Genomic DNA, 27,226 nt, shown 5'->3' with positions numbered 1-27,226 from the left:
AAGAAGAAGAAGAAGAAGAAGAAGAAGAAGAAGAAGAAGAAGAAGAAATTTTTTTAAAAAGCAAGCATGGTGAGAAAGAAATCATGGAAACACTCCCATTACCACTATCCTCAAAAAACAAACAAGCAAACAAACCAAATCACTTAGGAATTAACTTAATCAAGGAGATGAAAGTCTTCTACAATGAAATATTTAGAAATCTAGAGTAAGAAAATGAGGAAGTCGCTAAAAGATGGAAAGCCCCCGAGCTCAGTAATTAATAGAATAGATATCATTAAAAAAAAAAAGACCATCATAACCAAAAGCAATCTACAGATTCAATGAAACCCCAGATAAAACTTTCATATCATTCCTTTCAGAGAAAAGAAAAATCAAGCCTAAACTTCATATGAAATCCCAATAGACACCAGATCGCCACAAAAATCCTAAACAGAAAAAATAGTGTTGGAGGAATTACCATCCCAGATTTCAAGTTATATGGCATTACTATAGTAATAAAAACAGCATGGCACTAGCTTAAAAATAATTTGTAGATCCATGAAACTTAACAGAAGACCCAGTTGTAAGTACATGTAATAAAATCCACCTGATACTTTACAAAGATACTGAAAACGCACAGTGGAGGAAAGATGGCACCAACAACAAATGATGCTGGAAAACTAGATGTCCACTTGGTGAAGAGTGAAACTATACCTGTATCTATCACCCCGAACAAAGTCAGTTTCAGATGGTTCAGAGACCTCAGTGGGAAACCTCAAATGTTGAAACAGCTAGATTAAAGAGCAATCTGAGAGAGTTGTCATAGTAATAAAAATATTGATGATGATGATGATGGTAATGATGATACTGCTGACGGTGGGAAGCATACCAGCAAATGAGCTATTGTGGTTTAATGGAAACAGAACAGCTTTCCTATAGACTAGAGATAGAACTCAACGTTAGTATTTTTTCTAATTCTTTTTTTAATTAATTACAGTTTATTCACTTTGTATCCCAGCTGTAGCCCCCTCCCTCATCCTCTCCTAATCCCACCCTCCTTCCCTCATCTCCTCTCATGCCCTCTCCAAGTCCACTGATAGAGGAGGTCCTCCTCCCCTTCTCTCTGATCAAAGCTTTTGTAAAGCAAACAACACTGTCATCAGAACAAAACGACAGCCTACCTACTGTGAAAGGATCTTCACAAACCCTATATCTGACAGAAGGCTGATATTCAGATATATAAAGAACTCAAGAAGTTAAACAGCAACAAATCAAGTAATCCAATTAAAAATGGAGTACAGAGCTAAAGAGAGAATGTTGAGTTGAGGAATATCAAATGGCAGAGAAACACTTAAAGAAATGCTCAATGTCCTTAGTCATCAGGGAAATGAAATAAAAATGACCCTGAGGTTTCACCTTATACCCATCAGAATGGCTAAGATCAAAAACTCAAGTAACAATACATGCTGGAGAGGATGTAGAGAAAGGGGAACCCTCCTCCATTGCTGGTAGGATTGTAAACTTGTACAACCACTTTGGGAATCAATCTGGCGCTTTCTTAGACAATTAGGAATAGCGCTTCCTCAAGATCCAGCTACACCACTCCTAGGCATATATCCAAAAGACGCTCAAGTATACAACAAGGACATCTGTTCAACCATGTTCGTAGCAGCTTTATTCATATAGCCAGAACCTGGAAACAACCCAGATGTCCCTCAACTGAGGAATGGATACAGAAATTGGGGTGCATTTTCACAATGGACTACTACTCAGCAGTTTAAAACAAGGAAATCATGAAGTTTGCATGCAAATGGTAGGAACTAGAAAAGATCATCCTGAGTGAGGTATCCCAGAAGCAGAAAGACACACATGGTAAATACTCACTTATAAGTAGATATTAGACATATAATATAGGGTAACAAATTAAAATCAACATTAGTATTTTAAAACTTGACTACACATAGAATTACTTATACCTCTCACAAAAATTATCTTTGCAATATGAATCACTTTGTATGTCCTTAATCTTAAGTACTAAACTATAAAACTTTGTGCTGGTTACTTTTATGTCAGCTTGACACAAACTAAAGTCATCTGACAGAAGGGCACCTTAACTGAGAAAATGCCTCTGTAACATCAGGCTGTAGGCAAACATGTGGGGAATCTTCTAAATTAGTGATTGATGCAGGAGGGCCTGGCTCATGGTGAACGCTGCCACCCCTGGTGGAATGATGCCACCCCTGGGCTGGTGGTCCCGTGTTTGTAAGAAATCAGGTAGAGCAAGCCATTAGAGGCAAACCAATAAGCAGTGTCTGTTCGTGGCCTCTGCATCAGCTGCTGCCTCCAGGGTCCTGCCCTGTTGGAGTTCCTGTCCTGATTTCCTTCAGTGATGGACATGTGGAAGTGTAAACCAAATAAATCCTTTCCTTCGGAAGTTGCTTTGCTCGTGGTGTTTTTTTGTCACAACAATGATAACCCATAGACAAACTCCTAGAAAATAACAGAGGGAAACCTAAGTATCCTTGTTTGATAATGACTGTTAAAATACAAAACCAAAGCAATGATCCATGAGAAAAAAATTTATAACTTGAATTTTATTAAAACTAAAGTGTTCCATGAGAAATACTACAAAGTAAAAGAAAAGATAATCTACAGATTAATAGAAAATATTTGCTGGTATCCAAAAACTACAGAAAACTCTTAAAACTCAAAATAAGAAAAGAATCTAATTTTTAAGAGTCAAAGATGAGAAAGAGCCCAACCAAAATGATATACAGATGGCAATAAGGCGTGGTCAGTACCACGCGCCATCCAGAGACTGGAAATTTAGGGAGATGCTACACCTTCATACAACAGATGTTGGAGGGAAATGCAGTGACAGAAATGTTCACAATACGCTACAATTAAGTCACTGCCTTGAGTCTGGAGACACTGGAGTTTTAAACAGTGTTGAGACTGAAAGGCTATGAGGGCTTGAGAAGTTGATTGTATGAATTGTGCATTATGTTGTGGCCATGAGACAATGAAGGCCAAGGAGATGTAGTGGTTTAAATGAGATATCCCCTATAGTGGCAGGCATTTTGAATACTTGGTCCCCAGTTGGTGCTGAGGGCTGGGGGCACTTAGGAAGTGTAACCTTTGGAGGATGTATGTCACCAGCGGAGGGCTTTGAGAGTGCAAAGACTCATGCCATTTCAAGTTTGCTCTCTGCTTTGTGTTTAGAATTTAAGATGTGAGATCTCCACTTCCTGATCCAGCCATTAGGTCCACCTGTTGCCATGATTCCCTGCATGATGGTGCTGGGACTATAAGCTCAAGTTAATCTCTCCTCTTACAAGCTACTTTAACTGTGGTGTTTCATCACAGTAACAGAAAATTAACTAATACATGAGCAAAGCTAATGAATATACCCTCCTAGCACCACACTTTCTTAAAGTCTGTGTTATTCTGTAGTATATAACTAGAAATCTAAAGACATTTAGAAAATCTGATAGCCACTAATTTTATTAATCTCTTTTGTTTTTACTTCTGCAATAAATTCTGAAACTGATGCCAATCCCTCAATTTTACCATACTGCTAAGGTGTTTACTTCCATAATTGCACACATTCGTCTGTCAGGAGAATTTTAAGGCCTTAAATGCCTTCTCTAAAATATTTCTTATGGAGTTAACTACATTTTTACCACAATGTCTAAATGTGCTTAGGAAATTGCTCAGATAAGCGAGGAGCATATTAACGTGTAGTATATTAACATGAGCATGAAATCCTCCCTGGTATCTGCCAGCAGTAAGACTAAGCCACTAGCAAAGGGAAAAATGAGATTGAATTTGAATAGCATCCCTGAGCTGCTTAGCAGCCATGCCTGCAGTGGGCCCAAAACCTGTGTCATGGACTTGATTATTTAGCAGCATCAACGTGCTTGTAATTGTAAACAAGTGCATATGTCAGATAGAATCCCCGCTGTGTTCTAAGTAAGGTTCCCACCACAATGATCAGGAGCATACTCATCAAGTAAAGAAATCTGTTTGTCTCAACCACGCAACGCAGCCACTTCAGCACACGTCTAACCCTGTGTGAAGACTGGCTGAACGGCCAGCAGTTGGTTGATATACGCACGTAGGAGCCACTGTAGAGGAGCAGACAAAGGATGGTCTCAGGCTAAAGCAAAACTTCCAGAAGGCATTAATATCCACTGGCCTGCCCCGCTAGCTGAGGGACTAGTGTCAGGAGGGATGCCCTACACTATGACATCTGTGTCACTAGTTCCAGCATCCTAAATGCTTCATAGGTGGTATTTTTCCACTAATGTCTCCACTAAGTGGTTCCATTTGGAACCTAAAAATTTTACCATCTGCAAAAGAAAAACATTTCATAAGGAACCTTCTTTGTTCCAAACACCTAAAAGGATTTCTATAAACAATAAAAAAATAAAAGATTTCAAAGAGTTGAAAACATTTTTTCCAAAAACTAAAACACATTGGAAAACTGGTACTGAGTCAAGTTCCCAACAGCAGAGCAGCTGTAAGGAGCAGACAACAGCAACAAAAGAAAAAACAGGCAAATAAAATGTCTGCTTCAATATCCAGCCACGCAGCTCCTTTACAGACTGAATTTCAGTCAAATCCTCTCATCATGAAAAAAAGGAAAGATGTATATAACATAAGCAAGAAAAGAGGCAATCAATAAGCTGTTTTTAAACTGCCAAATCACATACTTTCTAAGTGTGCTAAATTACAAGCACAGGTTATATATTTATTCAATAACTATTAAATATTGAATATGAAATAAACATTTATTCAAGAATATTTATATTTTAGGTATACTGTGCAAAAACCTAGGAGTAAAGATCATAGTTAGACAACAAAACCTCTACAGGATTGGAAACTTGAGTTGATTCAGTCATCCCATCGGTCCAAGGGCCCCCCTCACTAGATGTATCACTATTTGGGGTATTTGCCCTGTTGCTACAATCAAATCCCCTCCCCAAAGCAATTTACAGGAAGAAACATTTGTTTTGGTTCATAGTTCAAGGTTCCTGACCATCATGGTAGGAAGGTCAGAGCAGCAGGAACCTGACTACTGGTTACATTGTGTCCACTGTCAAGGGCAGAGGAGTCTGCGCACTCTGCTTCCCTACATTACAGGGCCAAGGCAGGCAGAAGTGTCACTCACTATTAGCCTGAGTCTTGCCACATCTGTTAACCCAGTCAACATAATCCCTCAGAGGCACGCCCAAAGGCTAACCTATTCCAAATAACCCCCAGCGGTGCCCAGAGGCTTGCCTTCTGCATCACTCAGGTCCTGTCAGGTTGACAACCATCACCAAGGATCAGAACCATATTGTGCCCAAAGCAAACTCAGAAAAAAAAATCTCAAAGTCTCTCTTGATTCTTTTCTTTCAACACGAAAACATCAGCAAACCCTCTGGGTGTTAGTTGCTTCCAATAACACCTCACCCACTCCATCACCAAGCCCAAGTCCTAAGCACAAGCAAATCAGCACTGGACCACAACAGTCAGGATACACAGGGCTCCCTTACGTCACTCAGGTTAGTGCTGCTCTTACCTCACTGCAGCCTGTGCTTCAGAGGACAAGACTGCACTTTTCTACAGCTTAAATCTCCTCATGACTCCCTTCTCCAACAGACGAAACCTTACAGTCTGATGGGTCATTATTGTCTCCAACCTTCTGTATAAACACACAGGGGAAATTGAGGTGGGACAGACTACAATTCTAAAATTTTACCAGAGCTGATAAAAAGGGTGCATCTCCCAAGACACATCTCAGAGACACTAAAATCAACTAACTGTGCTTGGTGGCACAGAGCCAGAATGTTTGTGGCTTTGCATTTAACAGTACTGGCATCCTCTCTCATCCTAAAGCTAATCAAAGACCTCAGAAAACCACCAAACCGGTTCATACACAACAGGACAGACATTCTTTAAGAATGGTTTTCCTCACATTCTTCCAGGCAAGTAAACCTACTTGTATTTTTTAACTTAATTTTAAAGCTTGCGTAATTAATCTTTAAACCTTGTTGCAAATCTCATCCTTTGAACAAAATAACTTTAAAAGCCACGATGGAAGCAACTAAGAATGTCCTTTCTCTGAATGTCCATGCTTCAGTCTAAATTACGTACTTTCCCGTACCTTTAACTCTCTGGTGCTTCCCTGTGTCTTGAAATTCTTTTCTGAGGCATAGTCAAGGATCTGGCTTTACCTGACTGAAGTCCTAAAGAGTAAGGAACACAACAGCAGACCTCCCTCCCTTCTCTCGTTGCCCATCATGCAGTCATTGCCTGGAACCGAGTCTCTAAGAAGATGCTTAGGATCCACCTTGGAGACCTAATTTTTGCCACAAGCGGTTCTAATATCAAGAAGTAAGAAACAGTATAGCATCCCTCCTCTGGGCTGGGGTCTTGGCCACATGCTCTAAGGAAATTTTTCTGGAGCCATACAAACTTAAGTGTTATTACCCATTCATTAATAATGTAGAGATTCTCTACTTCATCTGGTTCCTGTGTGTTCTTCATCATGTAGAACCAATGACAAAGAGAAGTTACTAAGTAAGGATCACTTCCAGTGTGAAGAGCTGAGCTGCCCACAGGCTAAGTGTGAAGCTCCAAACAGAGGCTGTAGGGACTGCTATCGATAGCTTTTCAAAAATCCATCAGTTTCAGCACCAGGCTCACATCACCAGGTGAGTACCACTACTCTAAAACAATGCCATAACTATAGGAAATCAGCAACCGGAACAAAACCACCCCTAAACCTCAAATATTTAGACAGGGGTATTCTTAAAACATTATTTAGTCAAATAATAATGATAATAATAAATATTTACTCTATTTTTCAGACTAAAATAAGTAAAATTAAAGCAGTTTAACCTGCTGCAATTTATAATATGTAAATATCTAGCGGGCGGTAATGATTAATAATTAGCAAATCCAATGGCTGTAGGATTTTTAAAAAGGAGAAGGTTTTCTTTACTGCTCCTCCAGTCAATGAATTTAGGGAAATAAGAGAATGCCAAATTTTACGTGTAGCACTAGAATTTGGATACTTCACTTGAATCAGTTTTTTCCTTGATTCTTGAAGAATCTGAACATGAGTTCTTAAATTGCCTATTATCAAGTTTTAAGAGCAGTTTTGACCCAACAGAATAGTTTTGACACAAAACTCCTGCAGGCAGGGCCACAAGTTCTAGGGGGGGAAGGAAGGGGAAACCCCAGTACACTGACTGCTTCGGAACATCTGGATGATGGTTAAGGGTAAGTGCTAATGAAATGCACAATCTGTGTCAAGGTATTGCTGGAGAGAGCTAACTGAACTGTGACGTGAAATCTCAGAAAGTATCTTAGGGTTGAATGATGGAGATTTAAAAACAAAGCATTACTGAGAACTTTGGCAATTTCACATGGATGTAATTTAGTACTAAAATGAGTCTAAGAAAATGAAATAAAAGGATATGTAGTTCTAACTGTAAACCACCTGGCAAAGGGATGCCTTATTAAGTGGGGAAAAGACTACAGTACAGACAACTGGGCACATACCACCAAATTATTCATGGGAAGCATCTGTGGTCAAGCACTGGCTCCAATCTCAGGTCCCACAGCTGGCCTAAAGCCTAAGGAATGCAACATTCTTCTGGGGATATGCTTTACTTTAAAATAAGAGTAAAATTCTGAAGCCATCAAAAAGCATTACATTCAAATCCTGGTGACCAATACAGGAAAAGCCTGAAGTTCTATGAAATGCTCAGAAGCAGTGGGCATCTTAAATCTCAAATTGGATCTTGAGAGGAAGGAAAAGCTCCCAGCAAGGTCAGCATTCCCCATGGCTTACAAGATCCCTTTATGAACTGTCCATACTGCTAGAAGCTGATATGTATCAGTAGGCCCAATGGCTAATGCCTCTAATGCTTTGATATAAAATGGCCATCAGGAGCTCCTATCTTGTCCACGAGAATCATTAGCACCAAAAACACAAATCAAATATAAACTGAGAAAGAGCTGTGCCTCATGCTGTCTTGTCAGGACATCATTTCCAGATATTCTGACCAGTAGCTGGCTCATATACCACAGTGACAACCTGAGCAGGATTAGCCATCTACAAGCAGCATGGTGGTAAATAATGGAGCTATAGGGCATATCAAACCTATTTCCAATAACTGGTTTTTGACCCTGAGAGCAACGTATTCTCCTTTTCTCCCTTTGAAAATAACAAAGGGTTCCAGGAAAGACCCAATAGGAAGGCTAGTTATTCTTCTTTCTCTCCACTCCTTCTGAATTCTAGCACTGCCAACACCAGGAGAGTAAAAGGCTCTATCAAGTACAACTCCCAGTTCTGAAGCAGCTCATGTACCACAATAATGAAGAGGAGTAAACCAGGGAGAGTAGAGAACCCAGGCAGGTCAAAAGGTGTTCTCTGTATTTTTGTTTGGTTTTTTTGATTGCTTGCTTTGTTTTTTAATATTGCCTCAGAAGACCTACCACTGACAAAATTTCTGCTCTCTTACAACAGCATACTGAATGAAAACTGGCTGACAATCCAAAATGAACACCAGATCAAGAAGAGAAAAAGAGGGGAGAGAAAGAGAATGCAGGAGAAGGAAGAGGAGGGGAGGAGAGGGAAAGGAGGGAAAAAAGGGAGAGGGAAAAAAGAGAAGGGAAGGGGAGGAGAGGGGAGAGAGAAGAGAGAGTTTGAACAGAGTATATAATATCAATTCTAAAAGCCGTGTGTTATTAATCCCTGTGTCAGGTGTGGGATATTTCCATAGGAGTTATTGGCCAGAAAGTCCCATGGGCTCCCAAAGTAACACAGGCTATCGCCATTTCTCTTGGTTGATTATCAGAACTGGACAGTAAGAGCCTGCTGATGAAGACACATGCATCTAGGTTGCAAAACCATGCTGCAATTGTACTAGAAGCTTCCTTCCTGCTGGTTAGCCTTCATAGTCCCAGCAGTTCCTATGCTAGCACTAAAAGGAGCAAAATCAATAATGTCTTTCTTCACTTTGAATATAGTATGCTGTAATGCCAACTTTCCCAACAAACTGTGCCTACTGGTGTAATACTGGCACAACTGTTATGGGGATAACCAACTGACTTCTGATTGGATCAGTGTCCTTCTTGACAGGAAGCAATCCATACCCAGTACTGTGGAGCTGGTCAAAGGCTCATATTTGGGGAGACTACAGGCACTAGAGATGAAACTACTATTTGTGTTTACTAAATGGACATGTCCAGATACTTTCTAAATGCTTATGTTTATACCCTACACTAGTGAGGATCTCAGCCTTAATCAATGAAGTTGTATTTGCAATGAACAGCAGTTAATGTAGAGATTTGTGGCCACAAGATGGTTAAAAAGATTTGTAGTTCAAGATTTCTATAAACAAGTGACTATAGAATGCTCAGCCTTAAATTGGACACCCAAATCAGTTCTCAAGGCACAGAAGGGGCAGAAAGAATGTAGTCAGTGGGAAGTGGATGATAAAACTCTACCTTAAGAAGAGTTATGTCAAGGCTATGGCAGTCCTGAATTCACAAAAGCTATGGTGGCCTGCACAGAGTCTCCACAACATGGCCCAGCAACATTCAGTCACATAGAGAGGTGGGCTTCATGGACTCATGCATGCCCAGGAGAGTTAATAGTGGTGAGTGAGAGATGTTATTATCTCTGTGATACGTGGTAAGTATGAGCTATTCATACTTCTATGAATAGTTCTACGACCCATTTCCATACAGGCAGCCATGGTTAAACTAAAAAAGACATGAAAGTAAGATGGGAATTTGAAGGGAGACGGGAAAATGGAGTTGAAGAGGGATAAAAAAGAGCTGAGGGGCAAAAACTGCCAACAAATAGATTAATAATATTAAAGAGAGAAGGGAGAAAAAACAAGGGAAGGAAAGGACACAGAAGGACTAAATACAACAGATTTCCTGAGAGAAAGACTAAGCTTGAAGCAGGCAGAGTTTTAGCCTTTCTACCTTCCAAACCGTAACTCACTCAAAGCATGAACAGTAAGTACGAAGTAAAATATGATATACCCCCTGCCATGTAACTCTAACATCAGTGAGCACGAAAAGACCTTAAGTTCGGTGAGTGGCAGAGGAAGAACACTGCGGATGCTGGTGTGTGAAACCAGCCTAGTAAAGATGTTGACCAAAGAGCTGCAGGAGCCAACATGTAAAATGCAGAAACACAGCCCTGCACTTCCTTTCTCAGAATTTACTTTTCAGAGTAAAATTAGTCACTCTGCTTAAAAATGCCTCAGCTGTGCAAAACACTGGTTTCATTGCAAAAATTTCCAGACAACAAATATCAACTTCTTAAATATCGCTATTTCTAAGAATGAGGGAGGGGCTGGAGGGGAGTTCCTTTGTCACATTTCTGAAAACCTTATACAAAAAGAATGAACTGCTGAGAAAATTAAGACCTACAGAAACAGTAGAAGCCATACAAACATTTTAGAGTCATAAAAATGAACAACTAAAACATTATGCTAAATAAAACAGCGTCAATAACATTTTCCCCTTAAATTCAAGTGTAGGCTGTTGCTAGTTTCTGCTCCTGACCCCTGTGTTGAAGAACCCTTTTGGAATCCTTTTTCTACATGACTGCACACTGTACTAACAGCGCCAGTAACAGCTGGATGCAATATGTGTGCCTTGCTTGCGGACAACATGCTCTGATAACTTTATCTGTCAGCCAGCTGAGCTGTCATACTAAGTGAAAAACCCAAACACTAACCCTGATATTCTGTACAGTAAGTTCACATTAAATGAAAGAGACGACCCAAATGTGCAGAACTCTCGCTCAAAAGGTCCAGTGTTTTAAGAGAAGGATCTCGGGTTTCCAAAATAGATCTGCCTAAAGGCTACATACAGCCTTACCTGTCATCTGAGCTTCCAGCCCATGGGCCTCACCTCTGTGTTTGTTACTTTCCTATTGCTGTGATAAAACACCATAACCAAGGCAACTTGCAGAGGGAAGGGTTTAGGGGGGCTTTCAGTTCCAGAGGGAAAACAGTCCATCATGGCAGGAATCTTGGCAGCAGGTAGTAGACATGGTAGCCAGAAGCAAGCAGGACACAAAGAAGAGTGAACTGGAAATGGTGCATGCACTGTAAGTGAGACACTTGTTCCAGCAAGGCCACAATTCCTAAGCTACCCAAACAGTGGCAACAACTGGGAACCAAACATTCAAACATCAGATCCTATGGGGGTCTCATTCAAACCCCCACACCTATACATGTCAGATCTACGACTACATGATGTAAACCTTGAAATAAATCCCTTTTTGTATGTTCCAAGCCAGCCTTAGATACATGAGATCCTGTCTCGAAAGTAAAAAAGAGATACAATACAAAATAAAATACTATACAAGATATAATACAAAACAAAATAACATTTTCTGACTTTCACAGGCTTCGGTTCTTGCCTACCTGATAGAACTATTGCTGCTAAGGTCTTCAAATTCCCCTTTCAACTGTCTCCAAGCCTCTGGTTCCCCAGTTCCGATTCTCAAGTCCCTCTTCTAACAACTAGAGACCACAAAGGTATTAAAACTCGGATGTGAAATCTGCATGATAAAGAAGACACACACTCGCATATGCAAATCTCACAGAAGAGAAACTTCATATGGTAAAGACAATTTACCCATACTAGTTCCTAGTACGTACATCCTAAAGATAAGTATAGCTTGCTTTGGAAGTTTGGGTTGAACAACTAGTATAAAGCTACTTCTATACAATTAGAGCTTCACTAAGGAAATAAGTTAAAAGTTAAGCACAATTTCCTTTACAAATATCCAATCCTAAGCTCAACTGCATGTTTACTTTGATATCTAAATATCCTTAAACACAGAAAATAACATTTCTAGTGACACTATTTAAATGACAGCGTTCTAAAACAATTGTCTAGCAGACTATTTCAGCAGGCTGATATTTTTAATGCTAACCTTCAAAATGAAGACATCACAGGCCTGGAAAGATGGTTCCAAAACTAAAAGGCTATGTTGCTCCACCACGGGGCAGGCTATCTATAATTACTGTAACTCCAGCTCCAGGGATTTAACACCGTCTTCTAGACTCCACAGCCACCTACAGTTACATGTACACACACCCCACATATACAGACATGTATTCATAATTTAAAAAAAATGTTTAAAAACAATAAGATAGTTCAGTGCCTAAAACTCAATTGGGACCAATACTTACTCCACGGCCAGACAACTTCAGTACTGTACCACAAGGAGCACGGTCCTAACGTTTAACAGAGCCTTACCTCCCACATCAACCGGTAGTCCATGTTTTCATCCAAGTCTTCAGGCATTCGCTTCTCTCCAGCAAAGGGGCCAAATTTTTCACCCTGTATAGCAATGATTACATTTAAAAAGAATCAATATGATAACCAGCTACAAAAATAAACCAGTTTATCTTTTGGAATCTTTTTCATCTACATCTTCAGTTTAAAATATTAACTATTTAATATGAGCTAATATTAATATTAATACAAAATGTTTCCATATTTTTTAAATCTAGCCTAATCTGTTTTAGTCTACAAGCTTCAATCCACAACACAGAATCCAACATAAAAGGATTTAACTGCTCCACTCTCAAATTCTGACAAGCTCTGAGGACTGTGCTCTCTGCTTCTTCTTCCTCACAGCCTCTGGCAGGAGGTTAAAAAGAAAAGCACAAAGCTTCGCCTGATTGAGAGACAAGCCCACCACCCAAAACATCACCTGGTTTCCATAAAGCTCATAAGTTCATCTCTATTTTGAACAAGAAAGAAGTATGCTTACAGTTCTCAGAGGAAGGCTGTTCATAAATAAGATTTAAAATTTCCTGCCAACCTTCCCAGCAGCCTGGTGGTCATTCTTTATCTACGGGAGTCTCAAAGTGCAATCTTTTGAGAATCAATGGGGCTGTCGCGATTCTACAAATCCTACAAATCTGGAAATGGAGTGTAGGGACAGAATTCTAACAAGTACCCTGCTAAGACCCACAGGCAAAGGCCCTGTAAGCCACGAGGAAAAGGTCATGTAGATAAACATGTATTCCTGATCTGTCCACTGTGAGGCATAGAGCCTGAGTATATCCGCTGTGAGGTGTAGACTGTGGGTGTCTCAGCTGTGAGGTGAAGACTTTGAGTATAGCAGCTGTGAGGCAGAGACTGGGTGTATCCTCTGTGAGGTGAAGACTCTGAGCATGCCACTCTGAGGTGTAGATTCTGAGTGTGCCAACTGTGAGGTATAGACTCTGGTGTATCAGCTGTGAGATGTAGATTCTGGGTGTATCAGCTGTGAGGTTTAGACTCTGTATCAGCTGTGAGGTTTAGACTCTGAGTGTGTCAACTGTTAGGTAAAGACTGGGGTGGGTCAGCTGTGAGGCATGGGCTCTAAATGTGTGGGGACTTAGACCATATTTAACTGCAAGGGACACTTCTATTTGTTCATTTGTGTGTATGTATTTGAGATGTGGCCTTATGTATTCCAGGCTGGCCTCCAACTCAAAGTATATTTTTAGACATGTTTCTCTCTCTCTGTGTGTGTGTGTGTGTGTGTGTGTGTGTGTGTGTGTGTGTGTATGTGTGTGTGTTGAGGTGTGGTCTTGTGGTCTCATCCCAGGCTGGCCTCCAACTCCATGATTGTTTTTGTTCATGGTTGTCCATGGGTTTTGAGCCATGGTCCTGTGTACCCCAGGCTAGCCTCCAACCTGACCTGTAGCTGACATGACACTGAGCTGCTGAGGTTCTCACGCTCTTGCACTAGATGCTACTGTGTTGGTTACACATGTGGGCCCCCAAATCCAGTTGTAGACAGTGCAGGGGCATGAACCCAGGGTGTTACCCATGGTACACCTCTTCCCGGACGCTGTTTTGAGCCGAGCCTGAGAGTACAGCATTAGTGCATCCCATTTTTCAGAAATTCTGTGCATCAATATACAGAAAGCAGACCGCCACTTGTGCTGTGTTGTGCTTACTTCCAACCAGCCTGGAAAGATTTTCCCAGAACCTTCCCTTCGTGTGGGAGTAGAGCTATGTAAGAGGATCAAACCTACGGGGGGATTATTCATGAATTTTGCTAACGGGGAGACAACTACAACTTGATGTCTAAAGGAAATTAAATAATTTAGAAAGTATTTAATAAGCACTAAAAACTGCGGGGGATAAAAAAACTTAATATAGCTTTAAAAAATGATAAACTCAGACCCTCAACTTACACATGAAGAAGAGAAAGCCTGGGGAGCCACAAATGGCAGCAGAGCCAGGACTGTTCCTTAAATCATTTTTTAAAATCTCATTCATTTATTTACTTATTTACTTTCCACATGCATGTGCACACCACACCACAAGACGCAAGTGGAGGCCAGAGGACTACTTTCCTTCCACCGTGTGGGTCCCAAGGATTGAACTCAGATCCTCAGAGTTGGCACCGAGCCCCAGCACAAGACCGTTTCTTTAATGCTAACCTTAGGATGAAAACATTACAGAGTTTTCAAATCGAAGGTATGCTAAGCAAGCTAAACAAGACTAAGGAGGCTGAGGAAGGCTGCTGACTGAGCAATGCCAACGCCCCAGTCTGATCCTTCGAGAAGACATGTCCTTGGAGGCATAGAAGGCTGTGCATTCCTTCTGCTCCGCTTCGCGCTCAAACGAGGAGGGGCTCCAATCTGTGCATCCTTCAGACAGACACACTGCTCTAGTGATGTTCTCCTCAAAAATCAACCGTTCCCCCAGCCAAGAGTGGTGGTCCATGACTGTCATCTCAGCCATGGCTCCCAAGAGGCAGAGGAAGGAGGAACACCCCAAGTTCAAGTCCAGCCTGGTTTACACATTGAGGTACAAACCAACCAGACTTCATAGTGAGATTGTATCTCAAGATAAGACCAGTATCGGATGACAGGCAAACAAAAGCTGCAGAAGAAACGAGACAGTGGCAGGGGATTAACATTATCAGAGCCATGACAAGGACTTCAGAGCCCTTAGTGGAAACTCCCCTCTGGACCAAGTATGAGAAGTGATTCCTGTAGGTTAAGTAGCCTGGTTACACTCTGTCTGCTAAGAAAAACTAGAGGCATCTGTAGAGAGCCAGCACTGACTCAGACTCATCATGACTCAGAGGACAGCAGGTCTGCAAGACCTTGCCTTCCTCAAAGCAGACAACTCAGTACTCAAGACTGTTAAGTTGAAGAAAAAAAGGTGAAGGCCAATCTGAAAACAGATGGAAAAATAAGGTGCTTTTGTAACAAATTTTAGGATTTGTCATTAATGGATATGTTCAACTTTCACGCCACACTATCATGCATTTCACCCTTATCAGATTTTGCAAAAAATGATGTGAACTCAGGTCTCCAAGAAAATAAAAGCCAAACCTTTATTAATGACTTTGCAAGGCTAAAGGACTGATTAGAACTTCCTGATTGAGGAGTGCTGCAGTGTCATAATCCCAAAGCAGAATTATCTCGCACTGTCTTTAGCTCCCTAACAAGGCACACCTTGCCCTCCTCAGTGTCTGACCTAGCATCCTCATGACCATCAGGTGAAACTGTTGGACTACATAACGCGGCAGACAACTAGCTTCCCCTGACCCAGAACACAAATGTCTGGATAGCTCTGAGTTTATAGCAAAGAGTTCCCCACTTTGCTGTAATTGACCCACAAAATGTCCCCACCAATGAATTTGAAAAACTCTGCTTATGCCTTTATTCTGTTCTATAGCTACAAACTCATCATCAAACCCTTTCTGCAATGAAATGCACATGTGATCTGGGCAACCTGAGCCTGCTCCTAAAAACTCTCAGTGTGCACTCATGTCACAGATCCACACATGCCAAACAACCACTTCCTCTAGACATGCACTCTCAGTGGTATGGGTCCACTCCCACCAATGAGAATATATTCTCAATGCCATAGTTCCACCCTCTCCAATCAATCAATTCATCTCCAATCATCTCCTCTCAGCACCACGAGTCCACACACCCCAATCAAACAATAATTTCCTCTTCTTAGTATAGATGAAAAGGAATCAAGAAATTTGTGATTTAATTACGGGCAAAGGACTGAAGAAGGGATGAGAACCCAAATAAATACACTAGGATGGAGGAAAAACAAAACCTCGGGATGCAGGCTGCTAAGATTCTATGGACTCCGCCCAAAAGGCGCAAGTTGGCCAAAGCAGAAAAACTTGACCAGAGCAGCACAAGCAGGTCTCATGAGCATTTCTCTCAGCAAAGGACGGAACTATTGCCAAGCCGAGTAATGCAGAAGCGTAGAGATGCAGAAAGAGTTGTCTCACTGTCTGTGGGCTTCTCTCTAACCCCTCTCAAAGTACACAGAAAGATGTTTTACAGCTCACAAAACTACGCACCTTGCACAAGGTAGCTTTCAGCTGACCAACATCACAAGCCCTCTCATGGGAGCTGTTTTCTGCAAGGGAAAAACACATCCCAACATTGGAACCAAACAAAAAACATATTCTAACATGACACAACTGAATTTCCAAAGAAACCAGAAACTTCCACTTCAAAGACATCATGTGGGACTACCTCAGGCTTTATTGAGCCCAACTACAGAATATATCCAATGCTTTTGTTCCTTCCATCTCTCTGCACCTGGAATGGAGGCATGCCTACTACTCACAGTTGCTACAGCAGGCATCAGGGGGAACAAATGCAATGATGTCCGTCACTCCTTACTCTGCAGTGTGAATGCGTCACATAAACTACATGTGAAAGAAGCAGTCCAGAGTTGTGAAGAAGAGAAAGAGATATACACAGGCATAAACGTAGAGATATTATACCAGAAAGCAGCATATTTCCTCTCCACCCTACTTCCTTAGATACTTGATTTTCCCAGCAAAACTGCCACTAGAATCTTTGATTTACTGCCTGGAAGTGAGGCCTGAAGTCGGAAAGAGCCAGCATGAGGCCAATGAGCAGGAAGAGAGATAGTAGAAAGTCACTGAAAACTAGAGTTATGAAAAGAACTTCAAAGCCTGACATGGGGAAGGCCTCTGCCCTTGATGTGCAGAACTGTGCACGGACACCAGAGAGTTGATTGATGGCACTTAGCAGCCTACTGTCACCTGCAGGGTTGACCTGACCACAAAAGTGGCCTAAACAAACAGCTTCCCCCCCTACCAGAGAGCATGAGATCAAAGTGAATAAGGAAGCCAACTCAGGGGGTTAAGAAAAGAAACTCCTTTGGCAGACAAAATCCTCAAAGGCTGGAGATAAAACTAGTGATATAAGGCCTACTTCAGATGCATGAAGTCCTTCCCCCAGCACATTGCTGCAAAGAAAACTAACTATAATAAAAAGAGAATTCATGAATTTCCTAATGGAACTTAGAGACATCAAAATACAGCAACTCAAGAGATGTTCTTCAATAAAAACTAACTTGCATGGGGAATGTATGCATTTTCCCCTGCGTATAGGTGCACCTGTGTGAGACTACATATGTGTATGTGCATGTCTGTGAAGGCCAGAGGTTGACATTAAGTGTCTTCCTCAATCACTTTACATTTTAATTACTGAAGATCTCTCAGCGAACCCAGAACTCACCAATTTGTCTAGTCTAGCTAACTGCTTGCTCCATGGGTCCCCGATCCCATCTCCTAAACTCTGGATTAGAGGTGACTTGCAAAGCCCCCCAGCATTTTTACATTGACTCTGGGGATCTAAATACTTCTCCAGCACATTATTCATTCAGCCATCTCTCCATCACCATCAATGAACACTTCTAATAATTAAAAAATATGACTGCACAATTGAGTATTTTTAGAAAATGTATTAAAACACAGGAAGAAACAAGAATCAAATTAAAGGAAACCATTTCTCAAAGGAAAACAAAGAGAGATAAGAATGTGATTTATGGAGAACAGATCAAGGACAGCTCCAATCTATATAGTTCAGAGAATATTAAAAAGTAGGTTGAAAGACAGTAATTTGGAAGTTAGTTTTCCAAAGCTGAAGATAAATCTGCCCCTGTAGATCAAATGGCCTCATTCATCGCTGTTGTTGAAAAAAAAATGTATCAGGTAAAATATCATTTATTATTAGCCTATTTTTGTTACAGAGGTATTATAATCAATAAGACACAGACACCTGTTAGATTTTATAATTGCTTTATTTATCTTGGGCTGGGCAGATATTTCCACCTATGCTGTCTCAATAACCTCCCCATCCACTTCCCAGTCCCCATCCAATGCCATCCTCCTTAGCCATTCCTACCTGGGCTACCTTCTTCCATCCATCTTATAATTACTTGCTTATATTTTTCAATTTAGTGTTTTTTTCCATGCCATCCTTGGAGTCCTTTCTCCTGACCCACATGGTTCTTTCTCCACACTAACCTATCATGGCCTCCTCCTTTCTCCTGTATTCCCATCTATCTGTCTCCTTCCCATGATTCTCCTGTCCCCAAACCCCAAGAACCTTAGCCATGCCTACCTCCTTCTACCCTGCCCAGGTACAGGTCTCTTTTATTAACCAATTAGGAATAATATCTTAAGCAAGTTTACACAACAAGGATAGGGAAGTAACCAGATTTTGAAAGCCAGTAATTAGCATCAAAATACAAGCACCAGACCAACCCCCAACAATTCCTATTCAAGTTACATCACAGGCACTGCCATGCTAGGTAACCTCAGAGGTACTCACTCTTTTGTCAAGTGACATCAGAGTCACCCCAAGTTAGTCACCCCAAGTGAATGACCTTGGAGTCATTCACTCCTATGCTAAGTGACATCAATGTCACTCCCATGCAAGGCGACATCAGAATCATTCACTCTTGTTTAGGTGAAATAAGAGTAATTCACTCCTGTGCAAGGTGGTATCATAGCCTAGGCAAACTCTAATAAACTCTCTGAACTTTAGAGATAAACCAAGAGACCTGGCAAGATTTCCAGCTAAATTAGGATATCATCTGTAAAACACAAAGCATCACCCAATATAAACAATCATGAAACCTTGAGAAAATATACACTAAATATAAAAAACAAACAAAAGAAAAACATTGAAAGACATTTAAATCATTCAAGGTAAGAGAAAAGCAACTTCCATTCACAGATTCAAAAGTAAAATTGCACATGTGGTTTAATAAAAGAAACTGCAAAAATCCATTGATAAAATTAACTAGCATAAAGGCTCTGGAACGTAGAACTGGAATAGTAGTTGTATGCTTTACTCAGAGATTAGCACCCTCTAGTAACAGATGGAGGTGGTGGAACTAGAGTAATGCATACAGCAGTGGCCTGGCTCATGAGGTTTCAGAGGGACACAATATTAACAAGTTGACTGGAAGCCAATCCTAATGCTTTAGGAAAGAATATGACTGCCTTCTGCCCATGCCCTAAGAACTTGCCCAGGGCTAAAATTTAAAAAAATATTTCTTTGGTGGAAGGCATTTCAAGACAGTATGATAATAAGTTTGTCGTATGGTAATTACTGGTCACTCTTATGCAAGTCTACAACGAAAAGAAGAGCAAGTAGGGGGAAAAGAATACACAATGCAGTTTGGAAAGAAAAACTGCACTAGGCAGTTTAATGTGTCCCCCAGTGCATGTGCTGGAAAAAAGGCTATGACCATTAAAAGAGATTAGCACCATTAAGAAGAGGCCTGCTCTGCCCTAGAATAAAGGGAAGGGTACCCTCAGGGAAAGCCCCTATACAGCTGAGTCTCTAATTTGTGAAAGGAGAAAGCCTAAGAGATTGCCTGCCCCTGAAAGCAACTGCTTCAACATATTACTATTGCATATTCAACATATTGCTTCAACAAAGCTATTGCTAATGTAACGGTTAAGGAGGCCAGTGTCTGTCCCAAGAAGGTAACCAAACATGGCATTTTCATCTATGGAGACATGGCTTTTGAAACACGAAAAATACAAGAATACAGGGTTAGAGATTCTACTGCTATGGTTTCAAAGAGCTACTGAGACTAGGTGATGTAATAGCAGGGTCAAAGTCACTTCGAGTAGGCCCAGAGAATTCAGGAGGCCTTAAGATGCCCCTGCATAGAGGTGTGAATGTTAAGGCTGAGTTTCAATGGAGAGGTTAGAGCAACTATGAGATATGTACCAAGAGCTGCATGCATGGAGAGGAGCCAGCCCAAGAAAAGATACAGGTTGCAGGCAGCAAAGCTGGAGTAAGAGGAATATTTAACCCCTTTAAAACAGAAGTCTCAGACAGCAGAGATAGAGCTACAGGATTTGGTGTTTTGGTATTTGTTGTACTGGATTTTATTATTACTTTGGTCCAGTATTTATTTCCTTCACTTACTTCATTATTATTTTTTGTAACAGGATGTTATATTCTCTGCCATTGTATGTTGGAAATATGTAAGTTTTTTTTTTTTTTTTTAATTTAACAAGGATCCACACTTAAGAGGGTGAGTCTCAGAAGAAACTTTAGGCTTTGAACTTGTTGAACACTGTTGAGACTGTCAGAGACTATGGGAAATTTGACAATGAACTAAATGCATTTGACATAATGAGATGTCCGTGAGCCTATGAGGGTTAGGAAGTAGAATGTGAGAGTTGGAAGAAAAGCTATCATTCATAGGCTTAGGAACTAAACACATGGTGCCCAGCTAATGGCACTATTTGAAGAGGCTGTGGAACCTCCAGGAGGTGTAGCCTTGCGAGAGGAAGTGCATCACTGGGGTGAGCTTTGGTAACATAGGGTCATGCTCCACTTCCGGTTCACTGTCTCTGCCTTCTGCATGTGTCTAACTGTCCTGCTCTGGCTGTCTGCCACCGTTATGAACTCTGCCTTTGCAGCTGTAAGCCAAAGCAAACTCCTTCCCTCAGTCACTTTTGTTCATGATGTTTTATCACAAAAACAAAGAGCAACTAATACAGCAGATAACAATGAGTTTTTTGGTTTTTATCGTTCTAAAAGGCAATCGATGATCTATAGGAAAAAATTTTTAACCGTAAAGTTTACACATAGAATAAAATGTATGACAATCATGAATAAAGGTGGAAGGAAGAAAGCGTGAGTATATATTTCATCTTGATGTCTCTGACATGTCCCAGTTATCTAACAGATAAAAGAAAAGAAAAAGAAAAAAAAAAAAAGAAAAAACTACAGTTGAACATATACTGCTCTACAACCATCCATCTCTTCAAATTTGGTCCACACAAACGTCCCATCTCAGTTACTAACAGTTCAATCCTCTCAGGCTAAGCCCTTGGATCCTTCCTGTTCTTTTACACTCTACCCTCTCCCTCCAAAATACACTGTTAGAGCTGACAGTCTGAAACTTACTGCCTCCCAAGAACTACACCCAAGAAAATCCTAGTCAGTCAATGTATGCAGTTTTTCCATAACAAATTATGCTCACAGCTGCAAGCAGAGTAATCCTTGATAAACATGCGGCCAACCCTCCCCCACAGGTGCCCTATGCCAGCCTTCAGCCGCACGAAATGCTCTAGGATGTGCGGCTCTCCTTCAGGTACCGTCCCTTTGTTCAGGCCTACATCCTTGAGACACTGTAGGACCTGCCCTGGCTCACTCCTAGAGTGCCATCCTGGTCTCCTTGGAAACCAACAGGCAAAGCAGCTTTGCCTGTCCCAGGATTTCACAATAACTTGACCCCTTGACCAGAATGTTGTTCTGAAAATATATTTGGCTGGTTTTTTTGTTTGTTTGTTTTGTTTTGTTTTGTTTTGTTTTGTTTTGTTTTATTTACCACCTTCAAACCATTGGTGAAATCTCACTTTAACAAGAATTAGCTAGGCTAGCTCATTTACAACATTCCTCATTTATGTACCAGCCAACCATACCCAGCCCTCATTCCACTGTTTTTCTATAGCACTTATCATGGTCTAGTATGGTGTAGGGGTTAACTTACATAATGAAGCTTCACAAGAGTCAACACATCCATTGTCTTCACTGCTCTAGCCAAGTGTCTGATATAGACCCTTGTATGATTAAAGTGTTTGAATGACTGGGTGAACTATGACGTAAACAAATATGGCACACTGGTACTATGCAATGCGTTCAATCACCATAAAAGAGCTGTTCACAGTAGCCAGGTTATGGCATCAGCCTGGTTGTCCGTAAACAGATGCACAGATGATGAAAATGTGACAATAAATTAATTAACTAATTAATTATACAAATATGCATAAACACAGTGGAGTTTCATTCAGCCATGAATATTTAAATTCTGCAAGCTGTGGGCAAGTCAATGGAATTGGAGACCATCATGCTGCATGAAACAAACCAAGGCCAGAAAGATGAGTATCACATTTTCGTTCATATACCAAGTCTAGATTTAAAAAGAAAATACTAAGACATCAAAGTAGAAGCATGTTTATTTAGGAAAAAGAAAATCAGTAGGGAAAGACACGGGTCAAGAGAGTACAAAGAATTTAGTCAAAGTATATGACATCCAGGCATGAAAATACCACAAGCAAACCCATTACTTTACACAGTTAGCATGGTCTAGTAAAAAAGGCCACTGCTAAAATAGTTATCAGAAGAAGAGCCAATATAGAAGAATATCCAATATAGAAGAATTTCCCACAGGCTACTGCTGAGAAATGTAAATGACTGCACAGACAAATAAATATATAAATATGTATGGATGAAACCCATCTAAATAAATAATTCATGTGATTCATATGCAGTTTACACATTGTCTGAAGGTAATTTCATACAATCATTATTATGCCCAGCTACATGTAGTATGTTCCATTTCTGGTATCATATAAACACACAAAAAGTTTCAGATTTTGAAGCATTTCAAATTTTACATTAGGGATGCCCAACTCATATGTGGAATGATCTGAGCTACTTTAGTGTGGCTAGACCTCTCCCTAGCACGCATTCTGTCACCTGTGAAGCAGGGTTTTGCCGCATGGCTTAAGTAAGGACTGAGAAAAGCATCCATCACTGCTATCTCTCTCATTCACCCTCTGTCTCCAGCAGCAGGGACAGTTCCTGACAACTGCAACAACTGCATAAATGTTTCATGACTTAGACTATATGAAATTATAAACAAATTATTTAATTACTGGTAACTAATAACATCACAAAAGCAAAATACAAAGTTTCAGAGAAAACACTGGGTTTAAGTGACTCTACGATGTGCCCTTAAAAAATCTGTAAGACAAGAAAGCGGACATGGGGTAAGATGATCAATCCTCACTTAGAAAGACAAATGGGATGTGCATTGGACATATGACAGGAGTCTACCACAGAAGGCATCTGAAAGACTCTACCTAGCAGTGTTGCAAAGCAGATACTAAGACTCATAACCAAACCTTCGGCAGAGTGCAGGGAATCATATGAAAGAAGGAGTTAGTATGATGTGGAAAGGATAGGAGCTCCACAAGGATCAAATATATCTGGGCACAGGGTCTTTTCTGAGACTGACACTCCACCCAGGACCATGTATGGATATAACTAGAACCTCTGCTCAGATGTAGCCTGTGGTAGCTCAGTATCCAATTGGTTTCCCATAGTAAGGGAAACAGAGACTATTTCTGACAGGAACTCAATGGCAGGCCCTTTGACCTTCCCACCCCCCAAGGGAGGAGCAGTCCTGCTATGCCACAGAGGAGGACTTTGCAGCCATTCCTGAAGATACCTGATAAAACAGGGTCAGATGAAAGGGGAGGAGGTCCTCCCCAATCAGTAGACTTGGAAAGGGGCAGGGAGAAGCTGAAGGAGGGAGGGTGGGATTGGGAGGAAATAAGGGAGTGGGATACAACTGGGATACAGAGTTAATAAAATGTAACTAATAATAAAAAAAATTAAATTAAATTAAAAAAATCTGTAAGACAGCAGAAAACATAAGGCCTCAATGGTCCCCATGGTGACTGACTGCATAAACAGAGAGACAGTGTCACTGCAGTGACTCGGTTTTCAGATTAGTGAGTCACCATCATTCACCAGAAAATGAAATAAACATCTACTGGTAATTTCAGCCCTAGGATAAAAATCTACTGGTGTTAAAGCAGTCAACCTTCTAAAAAATTAGCAAAACACATCTTCACACAAACTGTAGTCTACTATTAATGTGGTAATCATTCCTCTGCTTGCTTTTTTCTTTTGTTTTTTGTTTGTTCTTTGGTTGATTGGTTGGTTTGTTTTATTTTGGTCATATATTTTTCCTCTAAACCACCTTTCAACTTTACTTTTTAAATTTTTATTCTATCTTTACAAACTGGACATTAAACTTATTTTCATTAATTTTTTTCCATGAGAAATAAATGTCTGCCTTGGTCTGAAAGACAGGGGGTTGACAGTTGATAGTGGGGAGGGAATGGGAACTGAAGAGACAGCTATACACTTTGGGGCCTCAGTGTGCCCACCAGTACCATGGTAATGTGCCTACCAGAACTGATGACGTTCTTTAAAGTGTCATTATTTGGAACCTATTAGAACCTACTCTTTCCTGCTCTTGCTCCAAAACACACTTTTTCTTCCCCTTTTTAAAGGCACACACCCAGGCTTTAATGCATAAAACACTAATCAGTACATTTGCAAGAGGTGTGTCTTTTTACAGGACCAGGACAAGATGAAACTGTCACTCCAATTAGTAATTACAAAACATCCCAAATTATCTAGATTTAGTTGCAGGGCTCCACTGAAGGAACTGCCTCACAATGGGGGAGTCTAGAGAAATACGTGGTCCCTTTGGAAAAGGAAGCCGAAATCAGCCTGTGGAATGTACAAGTACGGCCTTTCTTGGAAGATTCCCCATGCCGATTCTGGATTCTAACCCCTGAACTTTTAAATCAACGGATAACTTGAATTTTAATCACTTTGTGAAACAGAAGGATTATACAACCACACCTGCTAGGATGTAACATCTGGACGTAACATCTGGTGTTGTCAGCACAGGCTCTAAAGTGGAAGATCCTGAAATCTGTCTAGAAGAAGGACCTTTAAGAGAGGTCCTTAACATAGCTCCAATCACAACTGTTATCTTCTCAGACTTCTTGAAATACAGTCAGGAAAGACGTACACGGGTGAGACATGGTGAAATAGGCAAGTCATGCAAGAACATGCAGCTTGATCTTACAAGGCAGCTAACATCTGCGGTGTGGCTTCAGCTTTGTCCCTGCTGTTCCCGGGAGGGAAAAGCTGACTTAAAGGCATCGGTGAAGCTGTCCACGACCTTGCGATTGAGTATCAAAAACTGGATATCAAAAGAGTCTGGGCTACTGTAAGCCGTGTTCTGTGGTCAGCATGCTAGGTGCAACCTGGGTGAAATCTTGTGTTTTCTGTTAAAGTTACAGTAGCAAGAGAAGATGAGTACCTACCAACACTACAACAGTATGACTCAAGATACTTCATCCCAACACAAGTACATGGAAACCTCAAAAGAAAATACACTGCCCAACTACTAAAAACGATCTGAGTAATTCAAAACAGGCTTGTGTGATAATTGTTACTTTTAAACAACTATTTGGTGTCTTACTGTTCATCAACACAAAGTGGTTCTTAATTATCGTTATATGAGAAACCTTCAAGAACTGTCCGTTGGACAGTTCAAGACTTTCAAGAACAGTCTGTAAGACTGACACAAAAGCATAATGTCAATGGTACAGGGGAGTCATTCGTGATGGTTGCATTTGGCTTTGAAAGACTACTGATTTTGACCATCCGTCATTTGGCAACATCTATCCAACTCATCGCTCAATTAAGTAATATCTTTGCTTCGTTTGTTTACATTTGAACACTCTCCCATATAGCCATTAAAATATGTTAATATGGGGGGTAGGTTCCATTTGGGCTATGGAACTTCTGGTAGATCATGTTGTGAACCCAGCACTGTCCATTAGTCTTTGCTCTTTGTATCTTTGTATGGGTTCTAGAGAGCTATCCTCTGAACCTGTGCTTTTCTAAGTATCCGCTAACAAAGCAAAGCTGGGACAGCTAGGAGGAGAGGCTGGGAAGGTATGGGGGCAATGTTTATAAAGCATGTTGCTCCATAACAGAATGTTCTAGAAACAACATACACTTTCCATTCAGAAACTATGGGCTTGAAGCTTAATTCACTAACTCGGCAGGTTGTCCAACTGCAGAATTCCTCTGCTCACCTCTTAAATGAGAACTAAAAGTTGGCTCCAGAGAGCACTGAGCCGGAAAAGTCAAATGATGTAATGGACTAAGTACCAAGCACAGGCCCTGCTCAGTGAACCCTGGCTCTGCTTACTCTGGGTTCTTTTGCCCCTGGTTCGTTTCACATCTGCTAACCCACCCTAGCTCTAGCACCATGGTCTAAGGTTATAACTTAAGATTTTGAAAGCTCTGCCTTCTTACATCTCTGCAAGGAACAGCCAACATCCGAAGTGCGTCATCACACAGGAGGGGCAACCTGCGCTTGCTCTGATCACACGCCTGTGCGGTTCTGGAAGATCCAACGCCAGAATAAAATTCAAAAACGCAAAGAAAATAGGCCGAAGATTCAGACATCCTCCCAGGGCAGCAGTGGGGAAAGGCCTCCTTTCTGAGGCTCCCGGGCCTGCACTGAGCTCCAGGCTGCCCGGGCCCATGGGGAGGAGAAGTGAGAGGTCAGATCACACCGACTGCTTGGAAGGCAGGGGCGCCGGGCGTTGGGCTCGGGGAGCCTCTCGCCACAGCCGCGGGGGACAGCAGGGACGCCCGCTCCCTCCAGGCCCGCGCTCCCCGCCGGCCCCGGGACGTGGCGCGGCCTACGCGGGCCGCTCACCCACCTTGCGCACGCGGCGGGCGGTGTAGAGCCCCATCCCGTCCTGGACGCGGGACGGCTTCAGGGCGAACCTGTCTGGCACGTACATGCCCAGCATCCTCCGCTGCTCGGCCGCGCGCCCCGGGCGCCGCACGTGGAGAGGGGGTGCGGGCCAGGGGAGGCCGGGAGGAGGAAATGAGCTCTGCTCCCAGAATCCCCACCTCCCTGCTCGGCTCCCCGCGGCCCGGCCCCTCCTCGGCCCCGGCAGGGGCGGCCGGAGCGGCGGGGCGCCCCGGCCATCGGACCGCGCTGATTGGCCCAAAGTTGTTGGTGGCCCCGGCTTGAGAGCCCCAAAGCCCAGGCCCTGGAGCCTCTTACTCCAGGATGAGGGTGAGCCTGTGGCCACGACAGCCCTCCTTGCTGTCTCTGCCTTTGGCAGGAATTTCTGGAGTCTCCTCAAATGCAGAATGAAATGGGCTGTGGCATGCTCCAAAACATCCTTTTGCTGACCACAGCTGAGACCAACCCAAAAGTCTGGGAAACCTTTGAGGCTCAGTGGTTGTGTCTT

The 27,226-nt window shown here is 41.6% G+C and overlaps 1 protein-coding gene across 2 annotated transcripts in view; it reads right to left on the bottom strand.

Moving 5' to 3' along the window:
• The window catches only part of Prdm5 (PR/SET domain 5), a 176,172-nt gene extending 149,343 nt beyond the window's left edge, over positions 1-26,829 (bottom strand). For both annotated transcript variants that reach the window (XM_055612769.1, XM_055612770.1), the window contains exons 1-2: positions 26,684-26,829; positions 12,271-12,354 (exon numbers count right to left, since the gene is read on the bottom strand). In XM_055612769.1, the coding sequence (XP_055468744.1) occupies positions 12,271-12,354; positions 26,684-26,776 (177 nt within the window). In that variant the 5' untranslated portion in view covers positions 26,777-26,829. The remainder of the gene's footprint in view (positions 1-12,270; positions 12,355-26,683) is intronic.
• Between the last annotated feature and the right edge of the window lie 397 nt (positions 26,830-27,226).

The sequence above is a fragment of the Psammomys obesus genome, unplaced genomic scaffold (assembly GCF_907164565.1).
Source record: "Psammomys obesus unplaced genomic scaffold, mPsaObe1.curated_primary_1811, whole genome shotgun sequence".
Lineage (NCBI taxonomy): Eukaryota > Metazoa > Chordata > Mammalia > Rodentia > Muridae > Psammomys > Psammomys obesus.
The sequence above is the reverse complement of the archived record's forward strand: the minus strand, read 5'-3'. Positions and strand labels throughout refer to the sequence as shown.